The sequence below is a fragment of the Pseudorasbora parva genome, chromosome 10 (genome assembly GCF_024679245.1).
Source record: "Pseudorasbora parva isolate DD20220531a chromosome 10, ASM2467924v1, whole genome shotgun sequence".
NCBI lineage: Eukaryota > Metazoa > Chordata > Actinopteri > Cypriniformes > Gobionidae > Pseudorasbora > Pseudorasbora parva.
Genome location: NC_090181.1, coordinates 38,729,562 through 38,756,102, shown reverse-complemented (window position 1 = coordinate 38,756,102; position 26,541 = coordinate 38,729,562). Strand labels below are relative to the sequence as shown.

The window sequence follows — 26,541 nt, the reverse complement described above, 5'->3', positions numbered from 1 at the left end:
TTTGGGTGAACTTGCCCTTTAAATGTTTGTCTACAGAAATTTCGCAAAATGTTAATTAAAGTGTGACACATGCTGACATAATACATTTGGTATTTTATCTATCTATCTATCTATCTATCTATCTATCTATCTATCTATCTATCTATCTATCTATCTATCTATCTATCTATCTATCTATCTATCTATCTATCTATCTATCATCTAAATATCTATCTATCTATCTATCTATCTATCTATCTATCTATCTATCTATCTATCTATCTATCTATATATATATCATCTATCTATCTATCTATCTATCTATCTATCTATCTATCTATCTATCTATCTATCTATCTATCTATCTATCTATCTATCTATCTATCTATCTATCTATCTATCTATCTATCTATCATCTATCTATATATATATATAGACTTTTTAAGTTGCATCGTCTGACACACACACACACACACACACACACACACACACACACACACACACACACACACACACACACATACACGCACACAGGTATCGCGGAAGTGACGTCACGCAGCACGGAAGAGGGGGGGATGAAGCGTTACAGAGAGCAAGATGGCAGCAAAATCCGATGGCGTGGGGGTCGTTACCGGTTTCGCCCAGCTGCACAACCTGGACGAAGCGGTCGGCGACGACGATGCGCTGGACAGCTCGGCCATACACATCTGCCACTGTTGCAACACGTCGTCGTGTTACTGGGGCTGCAGGAGCGCGTGTCTGCGGTCGCTGCTGGGCGATGGTGATGCTGGAGAAGGCAAGCGGCCGCAGCATCAGCACCAGCAGCAGCAGCCGGAGGAGCGCCTGTGGCTGGACTGCCTCTGGATCGTCCTCGCGATGCTCGTCTTGTTCTGGGACGTAGGGACGGACTTGTGGCTGGCCATGGACTACTACTCAAAACGGGACTATCTGTGGTTCGGGCTCACCCTGTTCTTCGTGCTGGTGCCATCGGTGCTGGTCCAGATCCTGAGCTTCAGGTGGTTCGTCCAGGATTACACGGGCGGTGGGCTCGGGGCCGTGGAGGGGCTCAGCAGGAAAGCCACAGCGGATCTGAGCTCACGCATTTACGGCAGGGACAGGTGGTGTGTGATCTCGATATGGATATGGCATGCCTGTGTGCACATCCTTCAGATGGGACAAGTGTGGAGGTAAGACGCTGACGTGACGATAATAGAATGTCCATTGACACGCTTTTAGGATGATGCACCCGTCCAGTTTATGGAGGAGGAGAATGTGGTGATTTATACAGGGAACAGCCTGCTTGTTTTGATCAGATGCACAGGATGGTTTATGGTTGTTTTGGCTGGTGCGTGACATCACATCGATGTGCACACTCCAGAGATGATGCACAGTTAACAAACGCACATCAACAGAGCCATTCTGCATGCAGATGCTTCGGATGATTCCCATCATCTCAGAGGCAGTGCTCGTTTGAAACACAAATGTTGTTCTTTCTCTTGCTTTATGGCTCGTTCCGTGTCCTCTAACCATCTGTGTAACGATGCCAAACAGTTCATTTCAGCAGAATGACGGGCTCACTTCGTGCTTGAGAGTGTGAAATCGATAGAGCTTGTAATTAATTTACTTGAATGACCTCTGCAAGAGGAAAACAAACTCGGTCTGGTTGTGTTGTTTTTGCTGCATCCAGCTTGGGCTTGATACTGTAGGATGTCGCTTGTATTCTGTCTTGTCTTCAGGATGTTGTAAATATTTTAGCCGTTTCAAGGTCATATTTTATGCTGATTGAGAAGCGTGTGTGTTCTGGTGAGGGGTTGCATTCTCCTGATGTGTCTCATCCATGAGAGGCTCTGGAGTACACATTGTGATAAGCGTGGAACAAGGCTGGACATGGCTAAGATTAGCATTTTGCTTATCTCTTTCATTAGTTTCATTAGTTAACTATAGGCTACTTTAGTTAGCATTCTACAACATTTATTAATTTGTTCATGTTAATTTCAACATTTACTAATAGGCATTATATGAATCAAAAGTTGTATTTCTTAACATTATTAATTATTAATAAATTGTTTATATAGCGCTTTTTACAATGCCCATTGTTTCAAAGCAGCTTCACAGTGTTAAAACAGGAAAATAATGCAACAGAATTTGATGGCTGTACAGCTGCTCTGGATAAAACGGTGATATAAAAAAGGGTATTTAGTGTCTCTTCTGAATTTGCCTCATGACACTGTCTCTGGCGTGACAATCCCGAACTTTAGAATATTCATATTTAATAATTGTTTACTCGACACGTCATCCTAAATAAGCCCGTCTCCAGCATGATGACTCAGATTTTTAGAATATTCACATTTAATAATTATTTACTCGACACATCATCCTAAATAAACCCGTCTCCGGCATGATCATTCTGATCATTCAAATATTCACATTTGTGTGTAATTGGCGCGTCATCCTAAATAAACCGGTCTAGTGCGTGATACCTCGAACCTTTCGGTCTAATATGACTTCTGACCTGTAAGGTTGCCAGATTAATAAACATACACTGTTTGATAAAAGGCCAGAGGAGAAGTGGCATCCCGACTGAGTCTGGTTTCTCCCAAGGTTTATTTTTCTCCATCATGCCCTGATGGAGTTTTGGTTCCTTGCCACTGTCGCCTTTGGCTTGGCTTGCTCAGTTGGGGACACTAAAATTTTCAACTAAATATCCAAATAAAATTAATTACTAAATGAACTGTATCAACTATATTACTGATCTACCAACATTGTCATTATATGATAAATTAAAATTAGCTGATAACATCACCGTTTTCTCCAAAACGACTGGATAGCCGAATCTATTTTTGTTGGAATATTGTCCTGTTTGACACTGTGAAGCTGTCTGAAACAATCGTCATTGTAAAAGCGCTACATAAATAAGGGTGACTTGACTTAACTTGATGTTATCAGCTCATTTCAATTACCATATAGCGACAATGTGGGCAGATCAGTAATATAGTTGAAATTGTTAATTTAGTTTAGTAATTAAATTTATTTGGATATTTAGTTGACCTTTCAGTGTCCCCAACCGAGCAAGCCAAGCCAAAGGCGACATTGGCAAGGAACTAAAACTCCATCAGGGCATGATGGAGAAAAATAAACCTTGGGAGAAACCAGACTCAGTCAGGGTGCCAGTTCTCCTCTGGCCTATTAACAAACAGTGTATGATTATTAATATGGCAACCTTACAGGTCAGAAGTCATATTAGATCTGAATATTTAAAAGATCGAAGACAGGTTTGTTGAGGATGACATGTCGATTAAACAATTATTTAAAAGGGACATTCAAAGGATCTCAGTCGTCACACCAGAGACGGGTTTAATGAGGATGTCATGTCGATGCAGCATTTACAGAGGAGTTTAAATAAAACTCTCTCTGCAGACACTTCAGGGATGAGCTGGTCATGTCCAGGCCCAGGTCCACCATCTGATCCGGATACGGCCCGGGTCCGGCTGACTGCAGTAAACCTCAGGATAAACAGAGAGACTAACATTAGCGTAGATGCCACTTTTTTTATGACTTAACAATCCCAAAAATCACAGCCCAATGGAGCTGTATCAGACTCATATTCTTTCTAGGATCTCATTATTACGACACCAGGCTACATTTTGTGCAATGAGTCTAATTGGCTTGTGCTTTAAATGCAGTCTTTTGGTGAAGTGGTACTAAATGACTTCATGGTTTAACCAGTCATATAAAGTGGTGAATTAATTTTGAATAGCAATTTCTCAGATATTTGTGTAACACTTTACAATAAAGTTTCATTAGTCAACATTAGTTAACCACATTAGTTAACAAAAGCTAATAATGAACAATACTTTTACAGCATTTATTAATCGTAGTTAATGTTAATTTCAACATTTACTAATACATTATTAAAATCAAAAGTTGTATTTGTTAACATTAGTTAAGGCACTGCGAACTAACATGAACAGTGATGACTATTCAGCAAAGATTAATAAACACTAATAAATGTATTGCTCATTGTTAGTTATGTGTCATTCTTAGTTATGTTCGTTGTTAGTGTATCTATATTTGTATTCATTTCAGTTTTAAGGCAGGTAATGGATTAGAGAAATATTGTAGGCTATGATTTACCAGACAATTCAATTGCCAGATGACAGCATATCCAAATAAATAAATGCTCTGTTATGGTCAGTATCTATAAATGCCAGTGATTCCATACACCACTGTAACCTGTTTACTGTGAGTATCCAGGGATATGTAAGAATAGATTATTGTTGATGCTTTACTTCTACAGCAGGGCGACAGGAAATAGTCAGCGTCTCTCCAGGCCTGAATAAGACAATTAGTTGACTGTCACGCCGGTTAAGATCATCTGTCAAGCTCAGGGGTGACCAGAAGCTGGCAAGCACAGGCAGAAAATGTGTTCCCCGTCAGCAGCGCTCACACTCTCTGGATGCACATATGCTTCCCTTGGCAGAGATCTAACACTGATGAGGGCTGATTGCTGTGTTAAGAGTGTAAGACCCCAGCTTGACTCTGAGTTCTCACAGCAAGAAAATCCTTTCAGCCCTTCCTTGATTTTAGTTTACAAATGCAGATCATGTCCAGTTGTTATTCTGTGGCATTTGGTCTTATAGGATCAAAGAAATTACCAAGAGGATTTTTGGACCCCGGTGACAGCATAAGACTTCATTTTTCTAATACCTATTTGGTGTTTATTGGTTTATATTTAATTGGTGGTGGTTTGGAATGCATTGCCGTGGTATTGCACATACACTGACAAATTGGTGTTGGATTTGCTATTTTTTGGTGGCCATATTATAATTTGATGATATTTCATATTGTTGTGTGGTTGATAAATATGTGAGGATAATGTAAAGTCATGATAATAAATCTTGTATCACCCTGAAGGGGACTTTTGTGATTAATGACTTGCATTTTTCTACAGTGAGTAATTTATTTAGGTGTTTTCATTGAGAAGTAACATGCTGTTTTGTAAGGTATGCTCGGTATTGCGAATTTAAAGTTAGTGATTTGAAGAAACCCTCAACCCTAAATATTGAACTTGGGCCCAAAAATCAACCTGTACTATAAAAAAAAAACATTTTTCTTACTCAGTATTTTTGACTTGTTTATTTTCCAGTTCCAATATGTAAACATTCTTAAATCAAGATACAGTTTTGAGAAGCAAAATGACATAAGATATTGTCTTAGTTTCTAAAAAAAATATCAAAATGTAAAAAAAAGGAAAAAGACAGAATGAGATCTGCCAATGGGATCAGAAAAAACTTAATTCAAAAGGAAAACCAAGATTTTTTTTCTTATCTTTTTGGCAGATTGTTTTCTCCTAAAAACTTAATTTTAAAAACTTAAAGGTGCACTTTGTAAAAAATATGTTCAGTAAATTATCCCAAAAACACTAAGCCAGTGTTATATATTTAGTTTATTTGAGTACTCCAATGTTTCCACATATTAGTAAATCGTGAGAAAATTGCTATTTTAACCAATTAACCGGGACGTCTGAGGGAGTCGTCTGTCAATTGCGTCATATGCGTTAGCCTCGATTTCCGTTTTATTTTGCAGAAGCGCTTTACTCTTACTGCAGTGTGCAACAAGTCTCACAGCAGTTGCAGAGTGAACGCGCAGAGTAACAAATGTATCTGATATGATAAACAGAGCAGCGTTAACTCGTGAGCGGAAATGGCGCCGGCAACTGTGGCATAATAAAAGTCCCGCTGCTCACGAGGTGTGTGTTGCGTTCATCTTATTAACAATCGCTCCAGTGGCCTTGCTCAGCTCCACAACACTCGGTCCCGCTCTGCTTCATACTACAGTAATGTAAATAATCACACAAACTTCATTCCTGCCCGAGTCCTATCCCGATTCTTTCCCACCGACCATGAGGTGAAGACCACATGTCCCAAGATTCTGCACTCAAACTTGGCGTCATCAAACTATGCCTTTTGTTTTGAATAGGCGATCTCTACATAGTTACATAGTGCACCTTTTACAGTTTTTCTCAATTGTTAAAACACTAAAACCCACTGGCTGAACAAAGTTTTCAGTTGCCTGAACTTTAATTTTGCAGGCTGTTGTCAATACCTTAAACCATTTCACATGGTAAAACACAATTTGCAGATCTTATTTAGACTTTTCAGCAAAACTCTAAACACATTCTCATTGTCAAGACACATTCTGTGGGCATTTATTTCTTCAGTGCGGCACGCCCCCATTAAAACCAAGCGTTCCAGGAGCTAAGCTAAACCAAATATTGTGCTACATGAATGGTTCCTCAAATCTTGTGGCTTGTTATGGAAAGATGCTTCAACTATAAATTAGACCATATCACAGACTTAAGCAATATATTTTCACTATAGGGGCAGTAAGAAGCCACATAGAAACCTGTCATTGACCTATTAAAAAAATGCACAAATCTAATTTACATTCTAGCACCTGTTATTAAAGGCTCTGGGCAACATCCTTATGAAAATGGTGAGCTCTGGGTTCATGCGGTCCTGTTATATAAGCATGATCTTTAAAACACAGCGCAGGCCAGACCAGCAGTTGGTGTGGCTTTAGATGTTGGCAGTGACACACTGACCTGAAATATCCTCTATTTGTTCAGTGCACTTTCAGTAACCCCAAGGCCCAGAGCTCACACCTCTCAGGGCTTTTACTGCCTCCACTTTAACCACAGCACGAGCGGCTCCTGGGACACGTATCGCTCTTACAAGCCTCCACCCACTCATGCAACATTTATCTTGTTTATGTTTAGCATTTATGCAGTTGATTTATTTTGCTTGTGCTCTTTCTGTAGAATGACATGGGAAATGCAACACAAGGACTCCAATATAAGTCCATATGTGGAAAAGTGCACTGTTCATACTTTAGCATAAGACTTTAGTTAATGTGTGTAATGTTTTCTTTGCCCTTTTTTAAGTTTACATTTACATTCCTGCATTTAGCAGACACTTTATCCAAAGTAATTTAAAACCGAGGAACACAAATAACTAATTTCATAGTGTACAATGGCAAGTTTATTGGAACGATAAAGCAGAGGTGAAATGCAAAGAAGTAACCAAATGTATTTTTTTATATGCAGTAACCAAATGTATTTATTTTATAATCATTAGTATACTATTATAGTCATGGGCGTCGGAACCATTGTGTGTGGGTGGGACAAGACCCACCCACTTTTTAAGACCAATGATATTGGACCCACTCACTTTTATCGTCTCTAATTCAGCACGTCTGCGTACCTTGACTACCCCAACTTATTAAGAAACGTATTATTAAACACATGTTAAACGCTTTATTTCCCCTTTTCTAATATTTTCTCCTTTTTTATTGAAAATAAATACCTTTCCGATCTGATATGTGATGGGGAAAGGGAGTAGAGCGAGTGTGGCAAAAGTCGGATTCGAACATGTTCGATTTGCGTCAACTTAATGCCATGCGTCTTATCACTACTCTATACTATACCCACGGTAAATAATTCAGTGATTACTGTAGTTTTGTCTGGCCCAATCAATCGTTTAGTAAACGGCACTTTTTCTGTCTGGACACGGAGCATAAAAAACATGCAACTTGTTAATTATCATTATCTGTGAAACTGTTGATTTCTATGGCAGTTAAATGAATATAGCCTTTTTATTAGACTATTGTATTGACTGGTTTGAGGTCTTTTTTGGAAAGGGATATGGCCTCAAACGCACCATAATGCAGGAAATCACATCTATGAAATCTTTTTTTTTTTCTGGGGGAGAACCCCCAGACCCCCCCACAAAACAATTTCCCCACCTACAATTTCTGCTACTGACCCACCCACTTTTTATTTACTTCCGACACCCATGATTATAGTCATTCATTTCATTTAAATTTTAGTAAAAAAATGTATACAACTTTTGCCCTTTTTTCTTTTTTTATTTGTTTGTTTAATGTTTAAATGTCTTTATAGTTTATATTCATGTTTATTTCAGTTTTTGTTAAGCTAAACGAAAATATGAAATTTTGCCTTGGCAGCTAGCTGAAATAAAATAGGTTTAAATGTTAATTCTAAATAGGAATTAATATTAATTCCTCACCCTCATGTCGTTCCAAACCTGTAAAACTTTCATTCATCATCGGAACACAAATTAAGATATTTTTAATTCCTTTAATTTGCTGCACCTTTAAGCTTCTTCAAGAACCAATGAGGTTCATTCTTGTGTTACGCACCACTTTTAAGCTTCTGCAAGAACCAATGAGGTTCATTCTCGTGTTTCGCTGCAACCTTTAAGCTTCTGCAAGAACCAATGAGGTTCATTCTCGTGTTTCGCAGCACATTTGAGCTTCAGCAAGAACCAATGAGGTTCATTCTCGTGTTTCGCAGCACCTTTAAGCTTCTGCAAGAACCAATGAGGTTCATTCTCGTGTTTCGCTGCAACCTTTAAGCTTCTGCAAGAACCAATGAGGTTCATTCTCGTGTTTCGCAGCACATTTGAGCTTCAGCAAGAACCAATGAGGTTCATTCTCGTGTTTCGCAGCACATTTGAGCTTCAGCAAGAACCAATGAGGTTCATTCTCGTGTTTCGCTGCACCTTTAAGCTTCTGCAAGAACCAATGAGGTTCATTCTCATGTTCCGCAGCACCTTTAAGCTTCTGCAAGAACCAATGAGGTTCATTCTCGTGTTTCGCAGCACATTTGAGCTTCAGCAAGAACCAATGAGGTTCATTCTCGTGTTTCGCTGCACCTTTAAGCTTCTGCAAGAACCAATGAGGTTCATTCTCGTGTTTCGCAGCACATTTGAGCTTCAGCAAGAACCAATGAGGTTCATTCTCGTGTTTCGCTGCACCTTTAAGCTTCTGCAAGAACCAATGAGGTTCATTCTCGTGTTTCGCTGCACCTTTAAGCTTCTGCAAGAACCAATGAGGTTCATTCTCGTGTTTCGCTGCACCTTTAAGCTTCTGCAAGAACCAATGAGGTTCATTCTCGTGTTTCGCAGCACCTTTAAGCTTCAGCAAGAACCAATGAGGTTCATTCTCGTGTTTCGCTGCACCTTTAAGCTTCTGCAAGAACCAATGAGGTTCATTCTCGTGTTTCGCAGCACCTTTAAGCTTCAGCAAGAACCAATGAGGTTCATTCTCGTGTTTCGCTGCACCTTTAAGCTTCTGCAAGAACCAATGAGGTTCATTCTCGTGTTTCGCAGCACCTTTAAGCTTCAGCAAGAACCAATGAGGTTCATTCTCGTGTTTCGCAGCACATTTGAGCTTCAGCAAGAACCAATGAGGTTCTTTCTCGTGTTTCGCAGCACCTTTAAGCTTCCACATCAAAGCAAGTACAGTTGAGCTTATTTTCAATGATCATTGTTTATACGGTATTTGAATAAAAGCCTACATTAAATCTGATTATCATTTAAAGTGATTGAAAAAGTAATCATGAAGATCTTCATTTGTGTGACGAAGAACCAAATTCTTAATGATTTTTATTAAAAAAAGCTTAAAGGGGGGGTGAAACACTCAGTTTCAGTCAGTGTCATGTCAATCTTGAGTACCTATAGAGTAGCATTGCATCCTGCATATCTCCGAAAAGTCTTTATTTTTTTAATAATTATATAAGAAAGATGCGCTGTTCCGAGTCTTTCCGAAAAAAGCCGAGCGGGTGGGGGCGTGTCGTGTGAGCGGAGCTAAATAATGACGTGTGCAGCAGCGCGCTGTGTGTTGAGTCGAGTCCGTCATCCCTAACAGCGGGAAAAAAACTTTATTCAAAATAAAAATATGGCTTTTAATCAGATACAGCCATACATCTATGATCCGGAATCAGACCCAGAGGCTGCAGTTGAACAGGAGCAGCAGCAAAAACGACTAGAGCAGGACGTCTGTATGTGGTACAAGTTATACACTAACTATATAATATGCTTAGCGGCTTGTGTTATTTACATATTTATACTTGAATTATATCGTCGTATTTTTGTCTTTGAAGGTGTACATGTGGGAAGTGCAGTTGTGCACGTGTGTTTGTGTGTTTACGCGTGGTTTGTGTAGACGGTAAGCGGACTAAAAAAAACACAGACATTTGAAGCAGTCTCACTCACCCTTCTAACGTTGGGACTGCTCCATCATTCAGCATTAGGCGATCGGGAAAATCCGGTGTCGAGCTGGGCCTTGTTTATGAAACAGTCGGCACCGAAATGCAGCGAACAGATATAAACATTCGCGCAACTCAGTTGCTGATCCGGAAAAGCAAATTACATCCACTGTTGCCTTAACGCGGGGTTTTGGCGAATCTGTGCAGGACTGTCTTGGTCTGGCAACCAAAAACGCACTTTTTTGGTGACATTATGTGCTATGTGTAATTGTCACCTGTCCAGCATCCTACAAACCAGCGCTTTGATGGGCGTAGGCTGTTGCTGTCGCTCTCTCCCTCGCTCTCTCTCACGCGCTTCCGGTAGAATTGTCCGTAAGGCCCATACAAGGAAATTCCGCCCCCACTAACGTCAAAGGGGACGCATGATCTCAAAAAACTTGCCGAAACTTATGACTAACCGGAAGTAGTATTTTTGACAAAGAAATACTCCCATCAAACGTCCACCTTAACTTTTGAAACTTTGTCTATGTTTAGTATGGGATTCCAAGTCTTTAACAGAGTAAAAAGATCAGTATGCATGAAACAGCATTTCACCCCCCCTTTAATCTTGAGTGTTATCTGTTTTTATTCAGCAGACAGTTGTATGCAATTCATGCAGCCGGAATTAATTCAATGTAAAACTGTCAATTTGCATTGGGACATATTCTATTTAATAATGTGTTTGGCTTCTAAACCTGAGTATCTCTTACATCTACTTAGCCATATAATCGTCCAGGATCCATCTAACCTTTCAGATAACTCTGACCACTGAATTAGCCTTAACTATTGTTTCTTTTTATTGAGTAATTACATTTATTGAGCAGAGAATACTATCTATATATAGTTTTTAGCCTTTGCATTTATCACTGTTCAAAATGATTATAATTTTTGAATTCGTTCTGCAGCTGCGACTAAAAATACCAGAAATACCAGAAAAATTGAAAATGGGATTTGTGGTATAGTGATTAAATTTCAAAGATTGACATAAGCCAGACAGAAAGTATTTACAATGAGTGATATATTGAGGCTATTTGCTCTTCTAAGATGATCATTTAATGCACTTTTTTTAATAATATTGTGTGCAAACTGATGGAATTAAACAGGCTGTTGTTGTTTATGTTGGGTTTTTAATGACTTTTTAGAAAGTTGAATGAACATTTTCCTTGTGCTCTAAAAGTCACATTCTGTTTTCATATTACATCAAACTGCTTTGTCCGATTTACCTAATCTTTTTATGTTTTTATGTTTGTGGTTCTTTATGCTCAGATGTCTCAATAACTAAAAATCTGACTAAAAGTCTGTTTTCTTAGATTGTATTGCTTAAGTGCTCAAAAGCCTGTTCCGTTATTAAAGCTCTTATAGAGTAAACCCGGACTAGTTCCTTATAAAAGATTCTGCTGTGAAAACCTGAGGTGCCATAAGCCTCAGTGTTAAAGTTGTGTTCAATTATTGATTGCAGGCACAATCTGTGAAAGTTTCAGGGTAAAAGCATAAAGCTTGTGAACTGAATCTATCCTCCCTGTGGGAGTTTCAGTAACGGCTGAGAGAGAGTTTACAGTGTCTCAGCAGGATCTTTCTCTTAGTATTGATGTACTTGCTAGAAATAGCACCTGAAATCTTCATCTAGGGGTCGAATGGAGGTGCAACCACAAACATTTTCTTCTTTCACAAATACTATAGTATTTTCAACCAGAGATGAATATATTAAAGATGGCATGAAACGGAAGTTGTGATTAGTCTTTTCTTCCATATTGGGACTTTTTGATTTCGTCCATGGGGAATTGATAGGATGGTTGTGGCTTTCTATTGGTGGATCTCATGTGAGTGACAGGTTGCCAGTGACACGCCAGTACACACTCGTCAGAGAAGAGCTGCGAGAGGGAGGTGACATTATTTTGATTGGCAAATAAACAACAAAAATGTTGTGTAAGGATAAATCATTCATAATAAATATTTACTGAAGTATTCCATTAAAAAATAAGACTGGTCAATTTTGATTTCATGGTGACTTTAAAGAAATGTTCTATGTTGAAAAAAACTTAATTGTTAAAATACTTTCTTTTATGTATCCCAGTTTGAATGTGCAGAGTCAAAGTATAAGATGCATTCCTGCTGTTTTCTGGGATGCACCCGAGTTTAGGAAAAAGGAGCATGTAGGTTGTTTTATCCGCTGGCATTTACAGTATGCATTTGTCTCCACATGTGGGAAACTGTTGTTTGTCGGCTTACATAATGGAAATTTGACTTGGAACTTTTTTTAAATTTATACTGTGACTTACTAGAAAACAAATGAAATAAATATCCAACACAAAAGTGTCTTTAAATAATGTATGACATATCATAACAATAAGTGCTCTGCTGGAATGCATTTGAAATCATTTGCCGCTCCCTGTGTTGAATTATGCAGGTCTCTACTGATGTCTGTCACCATGCGTTTGAATGTATTTGCGGTTTTGAAGTCGTCAGAGTGTTTTCTTTCTATTCAGTGTTTTTCCAGCTAATATTTTATGCAATATTTGTACAACTCTGAAGGCCTAGATAATAATCCATTTACAGGGGCATTTTTGTGTGGATTTTACATTCTGGGGCAGTTTTGCATCAACCGAGCAACCTTCATTTTCTGATATACTGCTCACAGTTTGCATTAAAGGAGCTCTTTTTTTGGGGCCATATTATTGTATGATATAATTTCCTATTTTGTTGTTAATAAATTATGGATAATGTACAGTTTCATATCACCCTGAAGGAGGGTTGTTTTGTGATTAATAACTGACTGTCATATTTTATGTGATATTAATTTATCTAGCATAACTAGAATAGAGTTTCTGCGCATTGTTTTGCCCTCATGGTTTAAATTTCTTGGGCACTTTTTACAATTCAGGCTCATTGGAAAACAACATTTTTGCAAAATGATATCATGTTGCTTCTTGCACATTTCATAACACTTTTAAAGTGAAATGTAAATGTCCAGTAAGTGGAACTAAATTCATAAACAAAACAAAAAATTGAAACGGGTGGGAATTTGGTAATGTTGTATGTATTGCACTAGTTTCGAAATTAAATGTCTGTTGAGTGAAAATAATAAACCACCTCACTAAACCTCTCTCATAGTTTTAACCAATATATATCCAAACAATATATATCCAAACAAACCCTCAAAGTTGGGAGCATGAAATTTCCTTTCACAGGAACTAAGGGGCCAAGTACAACCCCTGAAAAACAACCCTACACCATAAGCCCCCCTCCACCAAATATTACACTTGGCACAATGCAGTCAGACAATTATGGTTCTCCTGGTAACCGCCAAACCCAAACCCAGACTCACCCATCAGATTGCCAGACAGAGAAGTGTGATTGGTCACTCCAGAGAGCACATCTCGACTGCTTTAGAGTCCAGTGGCGGCGTGCTTTACACCACTGCATCTGACACATTGCATTGCACTTGGTGATATAAGACTTTGATCCAGCTCCTCAGCATGTGCTGACCCCACTATGTGATTTTTTTTGTGGCTATGTTGCTGTTGTTCCCAAATGCTTCCACTTTGTTATAATGCAACTAACAGTTGTCTGTAGAATATTTAGTAGTGAGGACATTTCACGAATGCACTTATTGCACAGGTGGCAATCTATCAGTGTACCTCCCTTGAATTCACTGAGCTCCTGAGAGCGGCCCATTCTTTCACAAATGTTTGTAGACGTGTCAACATGCCTAGGTGCTTGATTTTATACACCTTTTATATCCTGAATTCAGTGATTTATAGGGCTGTCCCAATACTTTTGGCAAGATAGTGCATGTAAAATAATATAATTATTATTTAAACAATTGTTTGTGTTAGGTGCGATTAATCACGGTTCATTAATTTGGCAGCACTGAATAAACATTGTTGGTGTTTTTCCGCCACTTGTGTTCATTTCATTTGGAAACTAAAGTGAATTGTATGTATATGCTAATTTTTTTGTGGAGTTTTGCAAAGACGTTTAAGTAGAGGCATATTTTGTTTTACTTTCAGAGCCCAGATTATATTTTCTGACCCTGCTCATGCTGTTTATTTACTCTTGTGAAGCTCTATAGCCATTGAATCATCATATCAAACTATTCATATTTATGATGAATATATGCATATGTATGCATATATTTACCTTCAGGTGTGCAATATCTAGTAGTTCAAGAAACTGAGCAGCCTAAAGATTTCAGACGTAGTATCCAGGTTCAGAATTAAACAGCACATCTGTCCTTCAGCTTTACAAGTTTCTAATTTATGCCTTTTTGTCTTTGGAGTCATTTTACCCATTTTCATTTGATGTCTGCTCGATCCCATAATTCTGTTGCAGTTTGGTTGTTGTGTGTTCTCCCCTCACCCCATTCTCATTTCATGACTCCATTTTGTTCTGTTTGTTTTGCTTTAGTTTCCCTGATGGACTGATGATCTAGACAGAAGCAGTTTGGTTTGGGACAGGGAGGTTTACTCGCTCACATAGCGGAGGGCAAGAGAGACAGAAAGAGGCTTCCGGAACGGGTCGAGATGAGTGTAAGTCTACTTCTCTGTCTATACACTCCTCTTTTCTGTCCATCTGTTTCCGTATTATTAGAGCAAAAACATGTCACAGGTTTCATAGCTTCTAACAACTTCCTTTAATTCAAAAGTTGACTGGAAGTGAGACATAATGAAAAATATTTTTGTTTTGTTTTATCAAGACTTGCATGCGTTATGTTCCCAATCATTTTCCCATTGTCTCTCTCCACATGTTTGTTGGGAGTTATGAAACAGTGAAAACCGTTTTTTTTTTCTCTCCATAAATTCCCTAGGAAGGATTTAGTGGGAAAACTCCTGAGCTCCTCACAGGATTTTACATCTTTCATCCAAGATTCATACACCTAGATTGAGAATAGAGAGAAAATCTCTGTAGTTCTATTTCAAATCTAAATCTACTCTTAAAAAGACTGTGCCAACGTGTTTATTTTCATTCATAGTTTTGTAATATCATCTCTCTGAGATGACTGTTATAGCATCTGAGAGATAGTCGATCAGTGCAGTGGAAGGATGCACGAATATGGGACATCTGTATTCTCTCATTTCTAGAGCTGTTGCTGTGGTTTTCTAGTGTTTCTTTTTTTATGATGACCATCTTTAGGCAGCGTTGTGTTTGGGGGGAAAACAAAAAAAAATTGAAAGAAAGAAATTAGCTCTTTTATTCAGCAAAGATGCATCAAATATGACCGCAAAGACCATTTCAAATAAATGCTGTTAATTTTTTTCGGTATTCTTTGATGAATAGAAAGCTCAAAAACTACTAAGCAAAGGATTCTTGAGCAGCAAATCTTTACATTAGAATGATTCTGAAGGCTCATCTGACACTGAAGACTGGTGTAATGATGCTGAAAATTCAGCTTTGATCACAGGAATTTAAGATACATTTAATTTAGAAAACATATATTTTGAAAAGTAATATTTACAATAGTACTGTTTTGACTGCATTTTTTATCAAACAAATAAAGAAGTAGAAAAGCAGAGATTGCAGGACATTTGTTTATACATTATAAATAGTTGAAAATATTGTACATATCTTTACATTGTGGTTAATTATGATTCATTTTGTCTGTCTTCTGAAACTTGGTGTTACTAAAACATGTAATTGTATTGCACCGTACATCATCTTATGCTATTGTGCGTCTAGATTTATCAGCTTTATTCTGGGGTATTTTAGTACATGCACTCCATGCTTTTAAGGCGGTATTGATTAACACGGGAAACTGCTTAGGTGACATGAAACCGAACATTACTGTAACTTGCACCCATTCCCATCCCATCCGGGTCGATATCTGTGGCACAGCTGTGTACGATGACTCATTCAGCTGGAAACATAAAGCAAATAAAGGCCGTTCACTGCGGGACATCCTGTGTTACTATGAGAGAGATTTGAGATATGACTCTGTCTGACACTATGAAGCCTACTGGATCACACAGAATATCCCGGTTCAGGCAGTGCAGTTTCTGCTGGGTATATATCAACATAAAGAGGGTGTCCGTGCGTTTGCATACAGTCAATATTGGCCATTAATCATCAAATTGCAGAAACATCCTACACGGACTGTAAATGGATGCAGTGTAATATGTAAACTGTGAAATATATCACATATTTCACAGTTTACGTATTACACAGCATCCATTTACAAAAGTGTGCAAGTTAAACTGTGCAATCCGCTTGATGGTAGCCTGACAAGCCAGACCCACATCAAGATGTTTGGTCTGGAAACTCACCATTGACAGGGCTCAATCCGAGGGGCGGGATAAACGGTTGTCTTTCAAACTCCCTCTGCACGCCATAGGATAGCGCTTCAACCAACAAGAGCAACGAAGGTGAAACGGAGCTAGTTCATAGATTAAACATTTGCCGTATCCGATCGGCAAAACTCAGAATACATCTTCCCTTTTTAAGAATGACTTCAGTGCCGTTCTTTGTTCTTTTCTCAGAGAAAAGCTTAACTCCAAGTCTTCCAGAGTTGCGGTCAAAGCTGATTCGAAAGACCGCCGTTCGCCAGTTTCTGTGTTTACTAGAAGCACGTAAACGCAACTTGGCCGTCGTTGTTATGGCCCCGCCTGCCGACTCTATACACGATGTGATTGGCCCGACCAGAGTTTGGCGTTTACAGCTCAGAAGGGTATTGAGAGTTGCTAGACAACACTTGCGGGCAGATTAGATTTGCTGCCGCTAGGGTGCGTCTAGATTTCTAGCTTGATGGTGTACTGTATGTGAATGGTGCGGGGTTTTTATAGTTAAATAAATATAAAACCATAAAACAAAATGTTACTTGAAATAAAATTAACATTGACTGAATTTAAATAAAAAATCTATATATTTGTAATTAATTTTATTTCATCTAGTTGGCAAGACTTGTGTTAAAACTATTAAAATGAACACTTAACTAAAAATATATAAATGCTTTGTAGAAAAAAAACTACAACATAATAATAACAATAAAACAACTAATTCAGTAGTAGTTTCTCAATGGTACTAAAATAACACTTGAGCTGTGACATTTTCTTGTCAACCTTATTTTGTTGCATTTCTATATTTCTTTTGTCCTGCACTGTAAAAAAAAAAAAAAATTAAAAAATAAGTTACCTGGTTGCCTTAATTTTGAGCTCATTGAAATTAAAATTTTGAGTTCATACAATGAACAATTTTGAGAATCGACAACCTTTATTCAAATATTATTAAAATATTTTGTAAGCATATTGGGTAATTGTGTGTGTTTTATTTGTGAAGATGCAGTGAAACCAAATTGTGCTATTTTCATGATTTATCACATTTTTTATGTGGTTTAGATAAAATAATATTTTGAGTTTCTATTTATTAAACCAATTTCCTTTATTGTATCAACATTTTTTATTTTATTTCAATAAACTCACAATTTTAAGGCAACCAGGTTACTTACTTTTTTAAGTTAAACCAACAATATTTTTTACAGTGTGGGTGTACAAAAAAGGAGTGGCATTTTGGGGTCCTCCATAAACCCGTGTGAGAAATGCTGATGTAATAAGTCTGCCCTTGATGGGAAACTCCTGCTGCCATGTGCTCGAGCTCATTTTATAGACATAAATAATTCACACTCACGGCCTGATGTGCTGCCAGAGTTGCTGTGCCTCAGGCAGCCTGTGAAAATGATAGGTTACAATTTATTGCACATCGTTTCGAAATGAATGCTTTTCCATCCATCCATCCATCCATCCATCCATCCATCCATCCATCCATCCATCCATCCATCCATCCATCCATCCATCCATTTCTCATACCAAATGCACAACTGGACTCTTGTTTCTAATTCTTGGGTGCAGCCCCATATATAATGTAGATTTATTGGACCTTAACCTAATGAAATCCTAACCTGCTAATGTGCGTTCAAGGGATAATTGACCTAAAAATGAAAATTTCATTATTATCTCACATTTAAGTTGTTCCAGATGGCCCCATTTAATTCCATATTTGTTTTCCCCATAATATGGAAGTCAATTGCTATTGCTATCTTTTTGGTTATCCATATCCTTCATAATATATTATTTTGTGTTCAGCAGAAGACAGAAATTCATACAGGTTTGAAACAACTTGAGTGCGAGTAAAAAATGACATTATTTTCAAATGTAATTGTTTAGTTTTTTTTAATTATTATTATTTTTCATACGTATCGAGATTTGTACAATTTCACTAACATGGTATGGTTCAGATATGTGTTTGGGAATTACTTTATTGTGATGGTGGAACTTTTGGAACATTTAAAGGAAGTGTACGTAAGATTGTGGCCAAAACTGGTTCTGCAATCACGTTCAAATGACTTTAGAGCGGTGCCCTCTCCTCACCCCCCAATTTATGATTAAATGAAATACATTTCTTACACACAGTTCCTTTAAAATTGTGTGCAATTTATGCTGCTTATTGTTATCAGAATTTTTTTTGCATTACATTTGTGTAGTTCTGTGCCTTCTGTGTAACATTAGATTGTCACACTGAAATTAAAATACCATCCATCCATCCGTCCAAAAAATTACAAGAACATTTTGTCCAAACTCCAGAGATGCATGTTTATTTGCTGGGGTGCACATAACGTTTTTGGTCTGGTTCTCAAGGGAGCACCCTCACACTTAGCTACAAGCTTTCATCATCACTTTCCTCAATCTTCTTTTCTCTCGAACATGGTAGATGATAGTGTAGGCCTGCTTCTTTCTCCCTGGTTAAGCCTGCAATTCGCTGTTTGCAACAGTCAACTGCTGGTATTGGGTGGATCAAAATAAAGTCTGCTGCCATCGTAGACAAGTGAATGTAATACATTTCTGTCAAGTTAAACCAAAGTTTTATTTTGATGGGTTGCCATGAAGACCTTTCAGTTTCTGTGTGTTTATGATAAGATGATAGTGGCTCTGTTCATATATTCATCATGTCCTCATATAGTGAGGTGGCAGAGATGGAAAACCCAGCGAGAGCCAATGTGTGTGACCGAAAGACATGCAGAAAATGCAAGGATATATAGTTTTTTTGCAGTTTAATATTCACAAACACTAGTCTATATCGTGATTTGATATAAATGTACTGATCTGCTTCTTATTTATTCATCAAAAATTTGACAAATTCCATGAAATTCCACAATTATGTTTGCGTTTTCTGCATTGTAGGTCCATAAAAAAGCCATCTAGAAAGACATTTAACAACTAATAATTAATAAACCTACATGATTGCTATCTTACCAGAGATGGAGAAAAATCCTACTCCAGTAAGTAAACGTGTCTGTCCCCCAAAATGTTGGTACTCAAAATCGCTTCCTTCCTCGTTTTCTGCTGCGCGAAATGTATTTTTACCAAGCATGCTCGCCAGTTACGGATGACCCTTTATATTAGCTATGTGACTCAAATTCATTGAAGATGAGATACCAATATATTAATCAAATAATAGTGCTGTCTTTTTTAGCTTCCTGTAATCACAGGGGCAGCATTTTTTGTTTGTACTAATGTTTATGATCTTCTGAACAGGTATATCCGCACGATGTACCTGGGCATCCAGAGTCGGCGACAGAAGGAACACAGGCGGCGCTTTTACTGGGCGATGATGTACGAGTATGCTGACGTCAACATGCTCCGCCTGCTGGAGACGTTTTTGGAGAGTGCCCCCCAACTGGTGCTACAACTCTGTATAATGATCCAGAAGAACCGGGCTGAGACACTGCAGTGTGAGTGTGAACCATCCATTAGTGGAGTTAGTTAAATCATCTAAAGTCATAATGCTCAATAAATGCTAGCTAAATAGATCCCTGTACGTCACCTAGACATCTGGAGAGTGCTGCAGGGTTGAGTCCTGAAACTCAGAAATGAATTGGCATTTTTGCACTTCGGGTTTCATCCTCCTGAAGTCAAAGGTCTTTTTGAATGGGTTTTTGGTTAAATGCCTGAAATAAGCTCTGTGGTTAACATAGTTTGATTTATTCACATTTTATTCTATAACATAAAATACATCAATAATACCCCATATGATGTTTTTTTCAAGCGTTAAAAGGTGGTTGCTAAAAAGTGGCTAAACGTGATTACAGAGGTTATCATCATCATCATCATCATCATCATCATCATCATCATCATCATCATCATCACTAACCACGTTCACAGCTTTGTTGTCTTTATACTTGCACTCTTACAAACTATTCTAACTCAAACTTTCCAAATTCAATGTTCATAAAAGTTGTTAATTTATCCTGCTGAACAAAATGTGTAAGAATCATAAACTTTTGTTGAACACAGAGCTCATTTGCCTACAAAAATTACATAATCTCTGCAGCACTCATAGACCTCACTATGAGAATCCACCTGCAATATGTCTCCAGAATCTTTCCAGTCAACATTCTGAGCATTTCTGTGATGTTTGAGATATACAGGTCCTTCTAAAAGATTTAGCATATTGTGATAAAGTTCATTATTTTCCATAATGTAATGATAAAAATTAAACTTTCATATATTTTAGATTCATTGCACACCAACTGAAATATTTCAGGTCTTTTATTGTTTTAATACTGATGATTTTTGGCATACAGCTCATGAAAACCCAAAATTCCTGTCTCAAAAAATTAGCATATCATGAAAAGGTTCTCTAAACGAGCTATTAACCTAATCATCTGAATCCACTAATTAACTCTAAACACCTGCAAAAGATTCCTGAGGCTTTTAAAAACTCCCAGCCTGGTTCATTACGCAAAACCGCAATCATGGGTAAGACTGCCGACCTGACTGCTGTCCAGAAGGCCATCATTGACACCCTCAAGCGAGAGGGTAAGACACAGAAAGACATTTCTGAACGAATAGGCTGTTCTCAGAGTGCTGTATCAAGGCACCTCAGTGGGAAGTCTGTGGGAAGGAAAAAGTGTGGCAAAAAACGCTGCACAACAAGAAGAGGTAACCAGACCCTGAGGAAGATTGTGGAGAAGGACCGATTCCAGACCTTGGGGGACCTGCGGAAGCAGTGGACTGAGTCTGGAGTAGAAACATCCAAAGCCACCGTGCACAGGCGTGTGCAGGAAATGGGCTACAGGTGCCGCATTCCCCAGGTCAAGACACTTTTGGGTTACAGAGATGCAGCACTGGACTGTTGCTCAAATTTTGCATGTCATTCGGAAATCAAGGTGCCAGAGTCTGGAGGAAGACTGGGGAGAAGGAAATGCCAAAATGCCTGAAGTCCAGTGTCAAGTACCCACAGTCAGTGGGTGCGTTTACATGCACGTTCTTAAGCCGATTATGCCAAATAAGCCAACAATGAACATGGTCATGTAAACGTAGTAACCCGTTTTTTTTTTTGGGAGTATGGTCATAAACGGTGTAAGCATAAACCGGTCAGGACAGGTAGTTTTTTGCCTCTTACCTCAATTTCGCGCTGCATGTAAACGCTTTAACCTGCTTTCTGTCGGCTTATTGAAGTGCGCATGTGTGATAGGTGAGGAAAACGCATAACTTGGAGCAGATTTAAATGCATCCAGACAGAGTAAGCTAGCATTTTGCATCAAATAAGGACATATATCACAAACGCAGACTCTTTTAAGACCCAGAAATTCGTAAAGATGTATTCTCTTCTCATGCAGCAGAAGTAGAAGAGGTTCAGTCAAAACGCTGCATCTGTAACTGCATGAGGGCTAATATGAGCCGAAAATCTCCCGCTGACACGGTGCAAGCTTTCTTTAACATCACGACTGACGTAACAATTGAAAAACTCAGAGTCAGATGCAGACATTATTATTTTTGACGTCACTACAAGGAAATAACCCGGTTTATTAATAAAGTCATGTAAACGCGGTTTACTTGCCTTGTCAGTTTACTGGTTTGCATGTAAACGGGGAAAACTGATTATTTCAATAAGCTGATTTTTTTTTAGTTATTAGCTTACTGGTGTGCATGTAAACGTTGTCAGCTGCTGGTGTTGGTCCACTGTGTTTTATCAAGGGCAGGTTCAATGCAGCTAGCTCTCAGGAGATTTTGGAGCACTTCATGCTTCCATCTGCTGAAAAGCTTTATGGAGATGAAGATTTGGTTTTTCAGCACGACCTGGCACCTGCTCACAGTGCCAAAACCACTGGTAAATGGTTTACTGACCATGGTATTACTGCGCTCAATTGGCCTGCCAACTCTCCTGACCTGAACCCCATAGAGAATCTGTGGGATATTGTGAAGAGAAAGTTGAGAGACGCAAGACCCAACACTCTGGATGAGCTTAAGGCCGCTATCGAAGCATCCTGGGCCTCCATAAGACCTCAGCAGTGCCACAGGCTGATCGCCTCCATGCCACGCCGCATTGAAGCAGTCATTTCTGCAAAAGGATTCCCGACCAAGTATTGAGTGCATAACTGAACATAATTATTTGAAGGTTGACTTTTTTTGTATTAAAAACACTTTTCTTTTATTGGTCGGATGAAATATGCGAATTTTTTGAGACAGGAATTTTGGGTTTTCATGAGCTGTATGCCAAAATCATCAGTATTAAAACAATAAAAGACCTGAAATCTTTCAGTTGGTGTGCAATGAATCTAAAATATATGAAAGTTTAATTTTTATCATTACATTATGGAAAATAATGAACTTTATCACAATATGCTAATTTTTTTAGAAGCACCTGTAAAATGTATGTTATTAAAGCAATAAGTCACTCAAGCCATGCTTTATTGAAAGGTATGGTCTGAAATGGCTTGTAAAGATGTTTCCGGGTCCAAGCCTCTACTCCATGTCAAGTGAGACTACTCTATTTATAGCACACCTTTCAAGTTTACAATACAGTCTCCGGGCTCCCAGTGTCCCATACACCACTTTATTTAATGATTAAGAAAAGATTAATCGCTGTCAACTTAGCCAGCTGTGATTTCTATGTCCAGATAAAGTTAGGGATCACGATTTGTAAGTAGTTCTAGAGCAAACTGTGAAGGTGATGATACACAGGGCAACTTTTTTTGTGCAATGTTGCCGAATGATGTTGCTTGGGCACTGATTGATTGAATTTCTAATTGAGAAAGGGCAACACATTTCTGTCTGGATACTTTAGATCAGTCGTGGGTCTTACCTGGTTGCCCTTTGCTGGCAACATTGCTCAAAAGTTGCCCTGTGTATGATCATCTTCAGTGAATTTTAGCACCTTAACCTTGAGTAATTCCTAACCCTGTTCTGGTTTCATAACCTTGGGTAAAAAGGGGCTGCTTAACCCGTTTCTAAACGGTCCCCTAAAACATGAATTAGAATAATGGTAATCTAGGGTTGAATTAAAAAATCAGTGCCTGCAGTGTAAAAATCCCTTGCGTTGTTTGCTTTTGGGATCTAATAGAGTGTTTGAACCTGGAAACTGTGAGGCATGACCAGCTTATCATATTGTTCTTGCCACCGTTTTACAAAGCAGTCTGGTTAAGTTCTGAAGAACGTCTCTCGTCATGAATACCTCACAGGTGTCTCCTCCGTTGCATCCCTGCTCTCACTGGCCTGGGTCCTGGCTTCGTACCACAAGCTCTTGCGTGATTCCAGAGATGACAAAAAGAGCATGAGCTACAGAGGTGCCCTGATCCACATCTTCTGGAGGCTTTTCACAATATCCTCTCGGGTGCTCTCCTTCGCCCTCTTCGCTTCCATCTTCCACATCTACTTCGGCATCTTCGTGGTTGTGCACTGGTGCGCCATGGCATTCTGGATTGTGCACGGAGGCACTGATTTTTGCATGTCCAAGTGGGAAGAGGTGCTCTTCAACATGGTGGTGGGCATCATCTACATCTTCTGCTGGTTCAACGTGAAGGAGGGACGAACCCGGTACCGCATGGTGATCTACTACTTCGTGGTGCTTGCCGAAAATACGGTGCTTACTTGCCTGTGGTACGCCTACCGAGACCCAATCAGCACTGACTCCTATGCTGTGCCGGTGCTCTGTGGAGTTTACCTAACCTTCGCCTCAGGGGTGGTTTTCATGGGCATCTACTATGGGGTCCTTCATCCGATGGGACCTAAAATAAGGGTGCTAGCTAGCTCCTGCTGTGCCGAGCTTCTTTGGGGACTTCCGTTACCCCCGGAGGCCGAGCCCATAGCACCCACTCCTGGTCCGCGAGCGTCTCAACCCACTCCCAATCGGGCTTCCACGGGGGCCTTTGGCCAGCCGGATGATGCCACAGCAGACACCTGCCTGCCCGTGTTTCAGGTGCGCTCGCCAGAGCCCACCACTCCCTTAGGCCGTTACAGGCCGGAGGGACCTCTAATCAAGATCGACATGCCCAGGAAACGCTACCCAGCCTGGGACGCGCACTTCGTGGACAGGCGCTTGAGAAGGACGATAAACATCCTGCAGTTCATTACGCCCGCGACCGCCGGGATCAGGTACAGGGACGGATCGCTGCTGTATGAGCTCCTACAGTACGAGTCGTCGCTGTGATGGCTGGCTTTCTCCTCCATTTAGTTTCAGATCTGCTACATTTCTCAAAATGCATGCCATTTTGGTTTCCATATAAATGATAGAAATGTGTGTAAAAGAGGAACAGCAAGTGTAAGCATCAAGCATTGCACTTTTTATTTTACGTGAATAGCCTCCTGAAGATGTGTATATATTTTGTATGTATATACTGTCTCTTTTTTTACAATATCTGCCCCCCTATATATATATATATATATATATATATATATATATATATATATATATATATATATATATATATATATATATATATATATGCGTCATGGTGTTTACAGCCAGCGGAAACCATTTCATTGGAAAAATGGAGATCGGTTGACCACATCAACACCGCCTTGTGATTTTAAACCTTTTATTAATCTATACTAGCTAATCTGATATTTCAGAGCTTATTTTCACACTTACATTGATCAATATGCTCAAGTTGAAGTATACAGAAAGCACCCGCTATAACCTAGAATTTTTAACTTGAATAAAGGGGCGTTCACGTTTCACAGTGTTTTGCATCGACAATGCAACAGAAAGTCACTTATTTTCAATAAGAGCAATCGATTTTCGCCTACTAGCAAACTACAGTAGAGCGATTTGGCGACCTCTAGAGAATTCATGTCTGCACACGGCTCTTTTAGACTAACCTCTGCAGGCAAGAATCTACTTCCTGTCAGACAAAATCCAAGTGGCATTCATTGTCTGTTTGCCTTAAAATCTGTATTAAGCTTGTTAAAGTGTCTTTTATTCTTTGGTTTTTAAAGAAATACCTCATTGACTCTGTATAGCACAGTTCAAATCCATTTAACCCTTTGCACAATATGATTAATATGAACCTTGCACTGAGAATCATGTTAGATCTGTATAGTTTACTGGAAATTTAAAATAATAATTAAAGCACATAACTCGTGTTTTTTAGAAGGAACAGTTTTGTACAGCGAATAGCACACTGAATTGATGAATTTTAAATCATTTGTTCTTGGTTATTGGGATGTTTTTACTTGTATGGCTATATTCACACCGCAACCCAAAATCCTTTATTCTGATTTTCCGCTCTTTATATTATATTTATTATATTATATTACATTTCTAGTAATGATATATTTATTATCATTTAGGAGGTTTAGCGTTGTGGCACAGACCATTTTTGCCCATCTTGACTACCAGGATGAAAGTGTGCAATGATGATCAATTTTGAGTTTGATTGGTTGGCACTGTGTTCACACACGTAAGCTGGAAACAAATCAGATTTGGCCTAGATTCAGCTGCGGTGTGAATGTAGCCCATGTCCCTGTTTTATCTCATCAGAAATAAGCACAGAAAACCCTTGGCAAGGTGGCGTTGTGTGAACGGTCCTCTCCATTATTTCAACCTCTTTTCGAGCATTTAGACTGCATAGTGTATATGGTTACTGCTCTCATCTGTTTGTCTAGTGTCTTCATCTAAAATTCCAAGTAATAAACTTGTGAGGTGCGAAAATGTGGCTCTGGTTCTCTGGGGAACCCTGGCCCACATATTTTTCCTATGTGTAATGACTTAATTGACAGTTTTTTAACATTTATTTTATTCTACGGTGCAAAAAGATGCTAAGCTAATGGCATTTGAAGTTATCTCTGCCTGAATATACCTGAGTGTATTTACACAAGTGACCGTGGCAGAGTCTCACCATAGGAGGATTTTGCGATCGTCTGAAAAGAGGATGACAATTGCCTCAACACACAGGGCTTGCTGCTGCCCGCAGCGCGAAACAAAGCCAAATCACATCCTCTACTGTAACGGTCTCTCTTTGCTATTGGTGCACCCAGCCACCTGTCAAGGCCATCCTCCTTGCTGATTGGTGCTTTATAGGGAAGCATTTCTTTCTTACTAGCTAAGCATGCAGTTTGTCTTTGGTGCTACATTTATTTATTTATTTTTGTTTTTTGCCATGTGAAAGCAGAAATGTGGAATTATTAAAGGTGCACTAAGTTTTTTTTCCACTGTACATTTTTTTGACCCCTAAACAAATAAAA

General features: G+C 38.9%; 1 protein-coding gene across 1 annotated transcript; it reads left to right on the top strand.

Annotated features, from left to right (window-relative positions):
• Nucleotides 1-555: 555 nt before the first annotated feature.
• xkr6a (XK, Kell blood group complex subunit-related family, member 6a) lies at nucleotides 556-24,712 on the top strand. The gene is made up of 3 exons (XM_067454694.1): nucleotides 556-1,166; nucleotides 19,609-19,805; nucleotides 23,538-24,712. The coding sequence occupies exons 1-3, from the start codon at nucleotides 577-579 to the stop codon at nucleotides 24,503-24,505; spliced, it is 1,755 nt and encodes a 584-aa protein (XP_067310795.1). The 5' UTR covers nucleotides 556-576; the 3' UTR covers nucleotides 24,506-24,712.
• Nucleotides 24,713-26,541: the final 1,829 nt, after the last annotated feature.